General features: G+C 49.0%; 1 protein-coding gene across 1 annotated transcript in view; it reads left to right on the top strand.

The window, feature by feature from the left end:
* LOC116968464 (phosphofurin acidic cluster sorting protein 1-like) overlaps positions 1 to 8,824 on the top strand; it is a 48,584-nt gene extending 39,760 nt beyond the window's left edge. The window contains exons 16-17 of the mRNA XM_033015229.1: positions 6,714 to 6,836; positions 8,246 to 8,824. Of these exons, the coding sequence (XP_032871120.1) occupies positions 6,714 to 6,836; positions 8,246 to 8,364 (242 nt within the window). The 3' untranslated portion in view covers positions 8,365 to 8,824. The remainder of the gene's footprint in view (positions 1 to 6,713; positions 6,837 to 8,245) is intronic.
* Positions 8,825 to 13,657: the final 4,833 nt, after the last annotated feature.

Here is a 13,657-nt window from a genome sequence, read left to right on the forward strand (position 1 = left end):
TTCCGATTGGACATATGTGAAGATTGGGCATTGTGACATCACACGATGGAACGTTCAGCAGGGGCTGGGGCTGGTGAAGGTTCTGTGGGTGTGAAGCCAGTTTAGTTTTGAAATATTGGGGGGGGGGGGGGAAGGATTTGATTAAAAACGTGTACTTAAACACGACGGAATGTAATGAGGAGCGGATACTTAGAAAGAAAAGTGAAATCTCTACCGAAATGGAAAAGATGTCGGCGATTCTGCGTCCAGTTTCGGAGTTGCAGGGAATCAATGGAAGAAATGTGACAGCCGGACGGAGTTCCGTTTCGGAATTTTGGGCGAGAGTTTTATATATTAACTAGACCAAGTGCAGACCCGTTGGGTCTGTTTCCCCAACGGCGTTTTGCAGGGGGGGGGGGGAGGGGGGGCTGCGGCATCAAACTCATATTAACCAACCCCCAAACACACAGGTGGGGGGAGGGAGGGGGGATGTGAAGAGGGGAGGGAGGGGAGAGGAGGTGGAGGAAATGGGACAGATTGGGGAGGGAAAGGAGAGCGGGGTAGCGGGTGAGAGAGGGGGATGGGGAGAGAGATGTGGGGGAGGGGGAGGATGGGGAGGTAGGGGAGGAGGGAGGGAGGGGAGAGGGGTGGGAGAGAGGGAAGAGTGGGGAGGGAGAGTGGAGGGGAAGGGGAGAGGTGGAAGAGTGGGGAGGGAGGTGGAGAGGGGTAGGGGGAGTGATGGAAGAGGGACAGAGGGGTAGGAGGAAGGGGGTGGCGTAGAGAGGGAAGGGGGGTGGGGGAGAGAGGGATGGGTGGGAGAGGGGTGCGGAGAGGGAAACATAGAACCATTGAAATTAAGTGCAGGAGTAGGCCATTCGGCCCTTCGAGCCTGCACCACCATTCAATATGATCGTGGCTGATCATCCAACTCAGTATCCTGTACCTGCCTTCTCTCCATACCCCCTGATCCCTTTAGCCACAAGGACCACATCTAACTCCCTCTTAAATACAGCCAATGAACAGGCCTCAACTACCTTCTGTGCCAGTGAATTCCAGAGATTCACCACTCTCTGTGTGAAAAATGTTTTTCTCATCTCGGTCCTAAAAGATTTACCCCTTATCCTTAAACTGTGACCCCTTGTTCTGGACTTCCCCAACATCTGGAACAATCTTCCTGCATCTAGCCTGTCCAACCCCTTAAGAATTTTGTAAGTTTCTATAAGATACCCCCTCAATCTTCTAAATTCTAGCATGTACAAGCCGAGTCTATCCAGTCTTTCGTCATATGAAAGTCCTGACATCCCAGGAATCAGCCTGGTGAACCTTCTCTGTACTCCCTCTATGGCAACGATGTATTTGAACATTGGGCATTGTGACATCACACGATGGAACGTTCACCAGGGGCTGGGGCTGGTGCTGCTTCTATGGGTGAGAAGCCAGTTTATTTTTGAAATATTGGGGGGGGGGTGGGTTAGGATTTGATTAAAAACGTGCACTTAAACACGACGACCAATGGCAAACCCGTTGGGTCTGATCCCCCAACGCAGCCGTTCCCTACCCGTAGCCCCCACTGGGGGGGGGGTGGGGGGCGGCATCACACACACTAACCACCCCCACACACAGAGTTGGAAAAGTGTATAAAGACCGTTCCCTACCTGTAGCCCCCAGGGGAGACGTGGTCGTCGAAGTCGGGTTCCGGCCGTCTTAAAATAGCGTATCTTGAAGTCGTCGAAGTCGGGTCCGTCTCGGCAACGCGGGGGGGGGGGGGGGGTGTGGCGGGGCGGCATCACACACACGAAGCATCCCCACACACAGAGCCTTAAAAGTGTAATGCCCCAACGCAGCCGTTGCCTACCCGTAGCCCTCACGGGAGACGTGGTCCTCGAAGTAGAGCCGTCACCGAAAGGCCGTTTTTAAATGGCGTCGCTTGAGTTGTGCTGCGGGCGCCAGCAGCCGTTATGGTCGCTGGCCAGCAGGAGGCGACAAAATGAGTGAGGGGGGGGGGGGGGGGAGGAGATGGTTTTAATGAAAAAAATGGACATAAACATAACGAAATGTAATGAGGAGTGGATAGCTGGAAGGGAAAGTGAAATGTCTACCGAAATGGCTGCTTGTATGGGGGAGAAGCCAGTTTGTATTTGAAAAACTGGGGGGGGGGGGAGAAGGCATTACACTTTTGCGTATGTGAGCATTGGGCATTGTGACATCACACGTTGGAACGTTCAGCAGGGGCTGGGGCTGGTGAAGCTTCTGTGGGTGTGAAGCCAGTTTAGTTTTGAAATATTGGGGGGGGGGGGGGGAGGGTTTGATTAAAAACGTGTACGTAAACACGACAAAATGTAATAAGGAGCGGATACTTTGAAAGAAAAGTGAAATCTCTACCGAAATGGAAAAGATGTCGGCGATTCTGCTTTACCCCTTATCCTTAAACTTTGACCCCTTGTTCTGGTCTTCACCAACATCCGGAACAATCATCCTGCATCTAGCCTGTCCAACCCATTAAGAATTTTAAACGTTTCTATAAGATACCCCCTCAATCTTCTAAAATCTAGCGAGTACAAGGCGAGTCTATCCAGTCTTTCTTCATATGAAAGTTCTGACATTTCCAGGAATCAGCCTGGTGAACCTTCTCTGTACTCCCTCTATGGCAACGATGACTTTGAGCATTGGGCATTGTGACATCACACGATGGAACGTTCAGCAGGTGCTGAAGCTGAATCTATGAGTGAGAAGTCAGTTTAGTTTTGAAATATTGGGGGGGGGGGGGGAAGGATTTGATTAAAAACATGTACTTAAACACGACGGAATGTAAGGGGGAGCGCATACTTAAAAAGAAAAGCGAAATCTCTGACGACGGGGAAACGCCGGGGGCGGTCCGGCGGCCCCCAATCGCCCCCACGGGGGGGGGGGGGGGGCCTCACACACACTAACCACCCCCACACACAGAGTTGGAAAAGTGCATAAAGACCGTTCCCTACCTGTAGCCCCCAGGGGAGATTTGGTCGTCGAAGTCGGGTCCCTGCCGTCTTAAAATAGCGTATCTTGAAGTCGTCGAAGTCGGGTCCGTCTCGGCAACGCGTGGGGGGGGTGGTGGGGGGGTTTGCGGTGCGGCATCACACACACGAAGCTTCGACACACACAGAGCCTTAAAAGTGTAAATGCCCGACCTCTTTTCCGTTTTTCTCTAATTTAATTAAGATGTGCAGGTGGTGTTCTTATCGAGGTTCAGGGGTGAATGACGTAAATATTTTCACACAATATGGGAACATCTCATGTTGTCTTGAAGGCTCCTCGGCCCACATCTGACTCTCTGTACTGTCACTATGGCAACGATGTCTATGAGCACTGGGCATTGTGACATCACACGATGGAACGTTCACCATTGGCTTGGGCTCCTGCATAGGCATATGTAAATGGATCCATTCCGATTGGACATATGTGAAGATTGGGCATTGTGACATCACACGATGGAACGTTCAGCAGGGGCTGGGGCTGGTGAAGGTTCTGTGGGTGTGAAGCCAGTTTAGTTTTGAAATATTGGGGGGGGGGGGGGAAGGATTTGATTAAAAACGTGTACTTAAACACGACGGAATGTAATGAGGAGCGGATACTTAGAAAGAAAAGTGAAATCTCTACCGAAATGGAAAAGATGTCGGCGATTCTGCGTCCAGTTTCGGAGTTGCAGGGAATCAATGGAAGAAATGTGGCAGCCGGACGGAGTTCCGTTTCGGAATCTTGGGCGAGAGTTTTATATATTAACTAGACCAAGTGCAGACCCGTTGGGTCTGTTTCCCCAACGGCGTTTTGCAGGGGGGGGGGGGGGAGGGGGGGCTGCGGCATCAAACTCATATTAACCAACCCCCAAACACACAGGTGGGGGGAGGGAGGGGGGATGTGAAGAGGGGAGGGAGGGGAGAGGAGGTGGAGGAAATGGGACAGATTTGGGAGGGAAAGGAGAGCGGGGTAGGGGGTGAGAGAGGGGGATGGGGAGATAGATGTGGTGGAGGGGGAGGATGGGGAGGTAGGGAAGGAGGGAGGGAGGGGGAGAGGGGTGGGGGAGAGAGGGGAAAGAGTGGAGAGGGAGGTGGAGAGGGGTAGGGGGAGTGATGGAAGAGGGACAGAGGGGTAGGAGGAAGGGGGTGGCGTAGAGAGGGAAGGGGGGTGGGGGAGAGAGGGATGGGTGGGAGAGGGGTTTCGGAGAGGGAAACATAGAACCATTGAAATTAAGTGCAGGAGTAGGCCATTCGGCCCTTCGAGCCTGCACCACCATTCAATATGATCGTGGCTGATCATCCAACTCAGTATCCTGTACCTGCCTTCTCTCCATACCCCCTGATCCCTTTAGCCACAAGGACCACATCTAACTCCCTCTTAAATACAGCCAATGAACAGGCCTCAACTACCTTCTGTGCCAGTGAATTCCAGAGATTCACCACTCTCTGTGTTAAAAATGTTTTTCTCATCTCGGTCCTAAAAGATTTACCCCTTATCCTTAAACTGTGACCCCTTGTTCTGGACTTCCCCAACATCTGGAACAATCTTCCTGCATCTAGCCTGTCCAACCCCTTAAGAATTTTGTAAGTTTCTATAAGATACCCCCTCAATCTTTTAAATTCTAGCATGTACAAGCCGAGTCTATCCAGTCTTTCGTCATATGAAAGTCCTGACATCCCAGGAATCAGTCTGGTGAACCTTCTCTGTACTCCCTCTATGGCAACGATGTATTTGAACATTGGGCATTGTGACATCACACGATGGAACGTTCACCAGGGGCTGGGGCTGGTGCTGCTTCTATGGGTGAGAAGCCAGTTTAGTTGTGAAATATTGGGGGGGGGGGGGGTGGGTTAGGATTTGATTAAAAACGTGCACTTAAACACGACGACCAATGGCAAACCCGTTGGGTCTGATCCCCCAACGCAGCCGTTCCCTACCCGTAGCCCCCACTGGGGGGGGGGGTGGGGGGCGGGCGCCTCACACACACTAACCACCCCCACACACAGAGTTGGAAAAGTGCATAAAGACCGTTCCCTACCTGTAGCCCCCAGGGGAGATTTGGTCGTCGAAGTCGGGTCCCTGCCGTCTTAAAATATCGTATCTTGAAGTCGTCGAAGTCGGGTCCGTCTCGGCAACGCGTGGGGGGGGTGGTGGGGGGGTTAGCGGTGCGGCATCACACACACGAAGCTTCGACACACACAGAGCCTTAAAAGTGTAAATGCCCGACCTCTTTTCCGTTTTTCTCTAATTTAATTAAGATGTGCAGGTGGTGTTCTTATCGAGGTTCAGGGGTGAATGACGTAAATATTTTCACACAATATGGGAACATCTCATGTTGTCTTGAAGGCTCCTCGGCCCACATCTGACTCTCTGTACTGTCACTATGGCAACGATGTCTATGAGCACTGGGCATTGTGACATCACACGATGGAACGTTCACCATTGGCTGGGGCTCCTGCATAGGCATATGTAAATGAATCCATTCCGATTGGACATATGTGAAGATTGGGCATTGTGACATCACACGATGGAACGCTCAGCAGGGGCTGGTGCTGGTGAAGGTTCTGTGGGTGTGAAGCCAGTTTAGTTTTGAAATATTGGGGGGGGGGGGGGGTTAGGATTTGATTAAAAACGTACACTTAAACACGTCGAAATGTAATGAGGAACGGATACTTAGAAAGAAAAGAGAAATCTCTACCAAAATGGAAAAGATGTCGGCGATTCAGCGTTCCCCCTTATCCTTAAACTTTGACCCCTTGTTCTGGTCTTCCCCAACATCCGGAACAATCTTCCTGCATCTAGCCTGTCCAACCCCTTAAGAATTTTAAACGTCTCTATAAGATACCCCCTCAATCTTCTAAAATCTAGCGATTACAAGGCGAGTCTATCCAGTCTTTCTTCATATGAAAGTTCTGACATAACAGGAATCAGCCTGGTGAACCTTCTCTGTACTCCCTCTCTATGGCAACGATGTCTTTGAACATTGGGCATTGTGACATCACACGATGGAACGTTCACCATTGGCTTGGGCTCCTGCATAGGCATATGTAAATGGATCCATTCCGATTGGACATATGTGAAGATTGGGCATTGTGACATCACACGATGGAACGTTCAGCAGGGGCTGGGGCTGGTGAAGGTTCTGTGGGTGTGAAGCCAGTTTAGTTTTGAAATATTGGGGGGGGGGGGGGAAGGATTTGATTAAAAACGTGTACTTAAACACGACGGAATGTAATGAGGAGCGGATACTTAGAAAGAAAAGTGAAATCTCTACCGAAATGGAAAAGATGTCGGCGATTCTGCGTCCAGTTTCGGAGTTGCAGGGAATCAATGGAAGAAATGTGACAGCCGGACGGAGTTCCGTTTCGGAATTTTGGGCGAGAGTTTTATATATTAATAGATAGATAGATAGATAGATAGATAGATAGATAGATAGATAGATGTGTGGTGCAAGTTTATTTTTACACGGTGAGTGGTGGTGGAGCTGTTTCAGATTTGTTAGTGGCATTTGAAAGGTATTTGTACACACGGACATACAGGGAGAGTTTGCGAACTCCACACAGGCAGCACCGGAGACCATGATTGGAGCTGAACGGTAGCGTCTCCACCCGCTGTGCCACTGTGTTACACCCTTAAGCTTGGTGCCTGTTTAAATCGCAGTCCCAGCACGAGGCAGGAGAGGGGGAAGGACGGCAGAGGCTCGGAAGGGCCGGGCGTGACTAACGTTCCTTTGTTTACAGTGCCGACGTTATTCTTGAGCAAGAGGCCGAAGGATAAGGAGTTGGACTCGAAGAGCCAGGTGATCGAAGGCATCAGTCGCCTGATCTGCTCGGCTAAACAGCAGCAACAGAGCATGCTGAAAGGTGAGGACAGGCTCGTGTTGATAACATCCCACAGAGCAGGCTTGGTGAACCCACTCCTGGTTCACCACACCTGGAGTATTGCGTACAGTTTTGGTCTCCTAATCTGAGGAAAGTCATTCTTGCCATAGAGGGAGTACAGAGAAGGTTCACCAGACTGATTCCTGGGATGTCAGGACTTTCATATGAAGAAAGACTGGATAGACTCGGCATGTACTTGCTAGAATTTAGAAGATTGAGGGAGGATCTTATAGAAACTTACAAAATTCTTAAGGGGTTGGACAGGCTAGATGCAGGAAGATTGTTCCCGATGTTGGTGAAGTCCAGAACAAGGGGTCACATTTTAAGGATAAGGGGGAAGTCCTTTAGGACCGGGATGGGAATTTTTTTTTTACAGTGGTGAATCTGTAGAATTCTCTGTCACAGAAGGTAGTTGAGGCCACAGTTCATTGGCTATATTTAAGAGGGAGTTAGATGTGGCCCTTGTGGCTAAAGGGATCAGGGGGTATGGAGAGAAGGCAGATACAGGATACTGAGTTGGATGATCAGCCATGATCACATTGAATGGTGGTGCAGGCTCGAAGGGCCGAATGGCCTACTCCTGCACCTATTTTCTATGTTTTTATGCTTCACACCCCCTGTTAGGTTGTCAGGTTCAGTTTTTTAAATGTGTTCCTCTTTTCGGCCATCATACCTGCAGCTGCCAGGTTTTCCTGAGCTCTGGAATTCCATCCCTAAATCCCATCGAAACCCGTCCTCATCTTTAGACATTTATTTCTCTTTGATCCATCGTGGGGGGAAAAAGGACACCAAGGTGCTGGAGTAACTGAATAGATCAGGCAGCATCTGTGGAGAACATGGATAGGTGACGTTTCACAGTGCTGGAGTAACTCAGCGGGTCAGGCAGCATCTGTGGAGAACATGGATAGGTAATGTTTCACAGAATGCTGGAGTAACTCAGCGGGTCAGGCAGCATCTGTGGAGAACATGGATAGGTAATGTTTCACACAGTGCTGGAGTAACTCAGCGGGTCAGGCAGCATCTGTGGAGAACATGGATAGGTGACGTTTCACAGTGCTGGAGTAACTCAGCGGGTCAGGCAGCATCTGTGGAGAACATGGATAGGTAATGTTTCACAGAGTGCTGGAGTAACTCAGCGGGTCAGGCAGCATCTGTGGAGAACATGGATAGGTAATGTTTCACAGAGTGCTGGAGTAACTCAGCGGGTCAGGCAGCATCTGTGGAGAACATGGATAGGTGACATTTCGGGTTCCGACCCTTCTTCAGACTGATGTGCCCTTAGATCTCCGCCTATGGGTCGAGGTTAAATGTGGGCAGGGGTAGGGTGGTGGAAGGAGGTGCGTGGAAGAGAGGGAAGCAAGTAGTGAGCGTTGATTCTTTCTGTCTTGCAGTCTCCATTGATGGGCTGGATTGGAACGATGTGAAGTTTTTCCAGCTTGCTGCCCAGTGGCCAACTCACGTCAAGCACTTCCCCATCGGACTCTTCTCCTACAGCAAGTCCGGCTGCTAGCTCAGCGCAGAGGGATGGACGGCTAGCTCAGCGCAGAGGGATGGACTCTGCAAACTCCCAGCTGCCGGGAGTGCACATCCGACTGGAAACTAGAACCGAGATGCAACGCTGGCTGTTTCTTGAGAGGAACGTCATAGCTGGCGAGCTGTGTAGAGAGCAGCTTTTATACTCATAGTGCGTTTGTGTGTGTCTGTGTCGTCTCCCTATCTGTCTACGTCTTCTGTTTGTGTCTGCAACGTATCCTGTCTGTACCGTGTCGTCTGTACCGTACTGTCTGCCTCGTATACTGTCTGTCTGCCTTGTACCGTCTGTGTCTGCCTCGTATCCTGTCTGTGTCTGCCTCCTACCCCTGTCTGTGTCTGCCTCGTATCGTCTGTGTCTTTCCCTGTCTACGTCATACTGTCTGTGTCATACCGTTTGTGTCTGGTGCATCCCCTGTCTGTCTGTCTCCTGTCTGTGTCTGTGTAGGGCCGTTTGGTGATCCCACCATCTGTTTTGCCCCACCACCCACTCCCTAAACTGTGACACTGTCCAGATATTGCTGTGAAGGTGCAAGCAGGAATCACCTCCTCTTCTTTCCCTGTCCCTTCTTTGCACGATGCTTCAGAAGGCATCTTATTTCCAGATGCAACAGATCGAGTCTTCCCCACCACCACCCCTCTCCACCAGCATACCCAATTTCTTCCTGCACCCTATTGTAATCTTTACCCTTCATCTAACCCACGCTGGCCCTTCTCTGGGTGAGGCCAGTATCGAGGGAGTATCGCTCGGTGTCCACTGAGGCCTGACCCTACCTCAGCAGTGCACGGTTGATGTAGAGGGAGCTTCACTGTGTGTCTGACGCTGGGAGAGTGTGATGGGATGACATAGAGGGAGCTTCACCCTGTGTGTGTGTGTGTGTGTGTGTGATGTCTGGGGAGTGTGTGATGAGACACTATTAAGGAAGCTTCACTCCGTGTTCGACTCGTACCCTGGCAGTGAAGTGATGTGATTGTGTAAGAGGGGGTGTTGTTATTCTACATCCAACTCCGTAAATGGGTGAAAGATTCAATTGGGTAAATGAGTTGAGATATCAGTAATGTGTAAGAAGGAACTGCAGATGCTGGAAAAATCGAAGATGGACAAAAATGCTGGAGAAACTCAGTGGGTGAGGCAGCATCTATGGAGAGAAGGAATTGGCGACGTTTCGGGTCGAGACCCTTCTTCTAAGGGATAAAGGAAACAGGCCATTGTTAGCTATGGGCTGCGTGAAAACGATTTTAGTTTAAGAAAGAACTGCAGATGCTGGATAAATTGAAGGTAGACACAAAATGCTGGAGAAACTCAGCGGGTGAGGCAGCATCTATGGAGAGAAGGAATTGGCGACGTTTCGGGTCGAGACCCAGAAGGGTCTCGACCCGAAACGTCGCCAATTCCTTCTCTCCATAGATGAAGAAGGGGTCTCGACCCGAAACGTCACCCATTCCTTCTCTCCATAGATGAAGAAGGGGTCTCGACCCGAAACGTCACCCATTCCTTCTCTCCATAGATGAAGAAGGGTCTCGACCCGAAACGTCACCCATTCCTTCTCTTCATAGATGAAGAAGGGTCTCGACCCGAAACATCACCCATTCCTTCTCTCCATAGATGCTGCCTCACCCGCTGAGTTTCTCCAGCATTTTTATCCACCTTAAACATATGCTCTCTAGTTTTAGACTTCCTGACTCTGGGGTAAACCACTGTGACCATTCACTTTATCTATATCCCTCATTATTTTCTATACCTCTGTCAGGTCAGGTATTAGCAAGGGTGGCTAGTGCCTGGAAAGTGCTACCAGGGTTGGTGGAGCAGGCAGATAAGATTGGGGCTTTTGGTGTGCATGTACCCTGTGGAAATGCGGGGTGTGGACAGATACGGATTGTGCGCAGGTAGATAGATATAGTATCTTGTGGGCTAAAGGGCCTGTTCTTGTGCTGTACTGTCCCACGTTCTAAGGTCACTCTTCAGCCTCCTCTGCTTCAGGGTAGAAAAATCCCAAGATGTTGAACGTGTGTTTGATGTGTGTGTGGGGGGGGGGTTGTGCACATGTATGTGGTGTGTTCAGAGAATGGGAGCAACAGTACAGCGGATGGATGACATGAGGAGAGGGGAGAGAGCAGATCCTGAGCCTGTCAGATGATGCCCTTCCTCTCTGTTTCCTGCTGCACCCAAAGTCTTGTGTTCCAGGTAAAGTTATTGCTCCATGTTGTAAATAGTGAATTTTGTCCTTGTTGTGTTGAACACGTGTGTGTGTGTGTACTGTGAGTGGCATTTTGCTACACGCTAGATCATAACAAATGGAGTAAAGGCCATGTTACTGGACTATCCCTCTTGGGATCATCGAGAGGAGAGCCGCCAAAACAGCAAGTTACTACTGTTCAATGAAGAAACAGGATCCATCTTGCTTTGGGCCTGGTAGCCTATAGCCATTGAGGGTAAGGCAATCAGACAGCCCCGGTGATCAGAGGTCATTGCACTGTTCGATCCTCGAGGACTGGTGTGTGAATATCTGCATTAAGGAGAGAATTTTTTTTTTTTTTTAAAGCTGATTTCTAAAAGTTGGTTCAAAGAGTGGTGAGCAATTGAATGCGCAAGCATATTAACAAATGATCAGAAACGGCAAATGCTGGAATCTTGAGCACAATACAAAGCGCTGGTGGAACCCAGCGGGTCAGGCAGCATCTGTGGAGGGAGTGGATAGGCGACGTATCAGGTCGCGACTTCTTCAGATGCCAACAGATGATGATGGCCTGCTTTTCTTTTACTTGGGGTGTTCAGCAAGGCGTGATCCACTGTTGAAACAACGACACAAAGTGGTGGTCAGGCAACATCACTGGAGAACATGGATAGGCAACGTCTCGGGCTGGGACTCTTCACCACACCCCACTAGCCGCAGGACGTATTCTATGCGTCTGTTAGAGGAAAGAGTGGATTCTGGATTAGTCCTGAGGCCTGCCGGTGAACAGACAGACATTCAGTGTCTCTTTGATAAAGAACCCTTTCATTGCCAAACCTCTGGAATCCATGCTGTGATTAGGGTTGGTACTTCTGAGAGTTGGTGCGCTGAGATGCACAGGATCTGTTTAGTCTTCCTTCCGACATGGCAAGCACAATTACAAGGGGAGACACATGGAACTGCAGATGCTGGAATCTTGAGTAACTCAGCAGGTCAAGCAGCACCTCTGGTGGAAATAGATAGCTGACATTTTGGATTGGGACCATTCCTCAGAACATGACAAGAATAGGAGATATTCTGAGTAAGGGTCTTTCGTCGGTCCGTGACATGGAGAGGTGACAGTTCAGGTCAGGACTCCTCTTCAGACCCTGACAGAACATCCCCCACCCAAAATGTTGCCTCCAGAGATGCTGCCTGACCCGATGAGTTACTCCAGAATTATACGAGACTCCTTGTGAGGATCAGTAAACTCTTGCATCAGTTGGACATAACTAGCAGAAGATATTTATGACTTCAGAGCACTTTCCAGTGCAGAAGGCCATTCAACCCATTATGTCTGTGCCAGCTGTTTCAAAGAGCTCTCCAAATAGCCTCTTTGCCACAGTTTTTACCGTTCTTCCTCGAGTATTTATTAGTTACATTTTGTAAATTTCCATTAAATGTGCTTCCATTCTCCCTTTGATTCCTCGGGAACAGTGTACAAGTGTCTCTGTGTAATTTTTTGTGCTTTCTCCGTCCTTGCCTCCGTTAAGCTATTAACAGCAGGTCTGTTATGTGCGCGGAGAGTGCGTGTTTCGTCAGTGAGGGTCTCATTTCTGTGTCTTTTGCTTCAGTATATAAAGTATTTCAATTTTTTTCTATCCAAATAAAATCCTGCTAAGTATGAATGACTGTTGAGTCACTCTATTCTATTGCAGGTTGGTGGGTCAAACGCTTCCTGACATACACCAGTCAAAGCCAGGGCATCATGGTCATTCGATCCGTTGCAATGATTCAATTCATCCTTTTTTTTAAACTACAGATACAGCACGGAAACAGACCCTTCAGCCCACCGAGCCCAGGCTGACCAGCAATCACCCAGTACAATAGCATTATTCAAGAGAGAGCTAGATAGGGCTCTTAAAGATATGGGGAGAAGGCAGGAACGGGGTACTGATTGGGGATGATCAGCCATGATCACATTGAATGGCGGTGCTGGCTCGAAGGGCCAAATGGCCTACTCCTGCACTTATTGTCTATTGTCTAACCTGTCCTATCCATGTACCTGTCTAACTGTTTCTTAAACGTTGGGATAGTCCCAGCCGCAACTACTGATGAAGCTGAATTTTAGTTAAAATATAAAAAGATATTAAATAGGTTTCTGGGCTAGCTTATAGCTTATATTTAGTGTCGAATTAAGCTTGCCTCAGGTTGCAGTGTGTGGGATAATAAACACCATAACATTGTCTCCCAAGGGACAAGCAGAGAGAAAGAGCTAGTCACATCTTTGAAGTAAGATGCCATAAACCAAATGGCCAATGTTTATGAGGGACCAAATGACAGCGAGAAAGCAGCGAAATAGATAGGGTGATCTCTGTGAAGATAAAATGGCATTATCCAAATAGCCAATGTTTATGAAGGACGAGAGAGGAACAGGGAAGTGGAAAGATAAAATGTCGTAAACCAAATGGCCAATGTTATCTTGTACTATGTAAACAAAAGGCCTTTGATGTGATGCATTCTGTGGAAACCTTTTCATGTACCTCTGACCAACCTCTGACCATGACTAATGTCTGTGAAATGTGCTAAGGGGACAAAAAAACCCTATTTAAGGCAATGTAATTCTGTTGTTCAGAGAAGGTGAACGGAGGACGGTCAAGTGTCTGTAATGGTCACTTGACTGGAGTTCTCCCTCCCTCCTTCCGTCGGCCGATGTTAAGTAAAGTTTTGATCTGGTCTACCAAACAGTTTGTGTGGTGTCTGTTTATTAAGAAGCGAACCTGGTTTAGTAGTTAAGTAAGTAGCTTTTTCATTGGCGTAGTTATGCAGGCCTCGCTGGGACCACATCGACGACTGACTGTGCAAGAGGTTGCAGAGGTTGCCGGGATTGGAAGGGAGATAACTGAGCTCTATCGGCCCCCTTGTCAGACCGACTCCCTAGAAACTCCCGGGAACATCTGTGATCCTTCATCAGACATTGAATTGGTTCCCTGCCGAGGTTCTTAGCAACAGACAAAGGTAAGACCAGTTGGGCTTTATATGGTTTTTTTTTTAAGAAGGGATTGTGTATGTATTTTTAAGACAGAATTGTGCATGTATTTTTAAGAAGGGCTTGTGTAT

This window comes from Amblyraja radiata, chromosome 45 (genome assembly GCF_010909765.2).
Source record: "Amblyraja radiata isolate CabotCenter1 chromosome 45, sAmbRad1.1.pri, whole genome shotgun sequence".
Lineage (NCBI taxonomy): Eukaryota > Metazoa > Chordata > Chondrichthyes > Rajiformes > Rajidae > Amblyraja > Amblyraja radiata.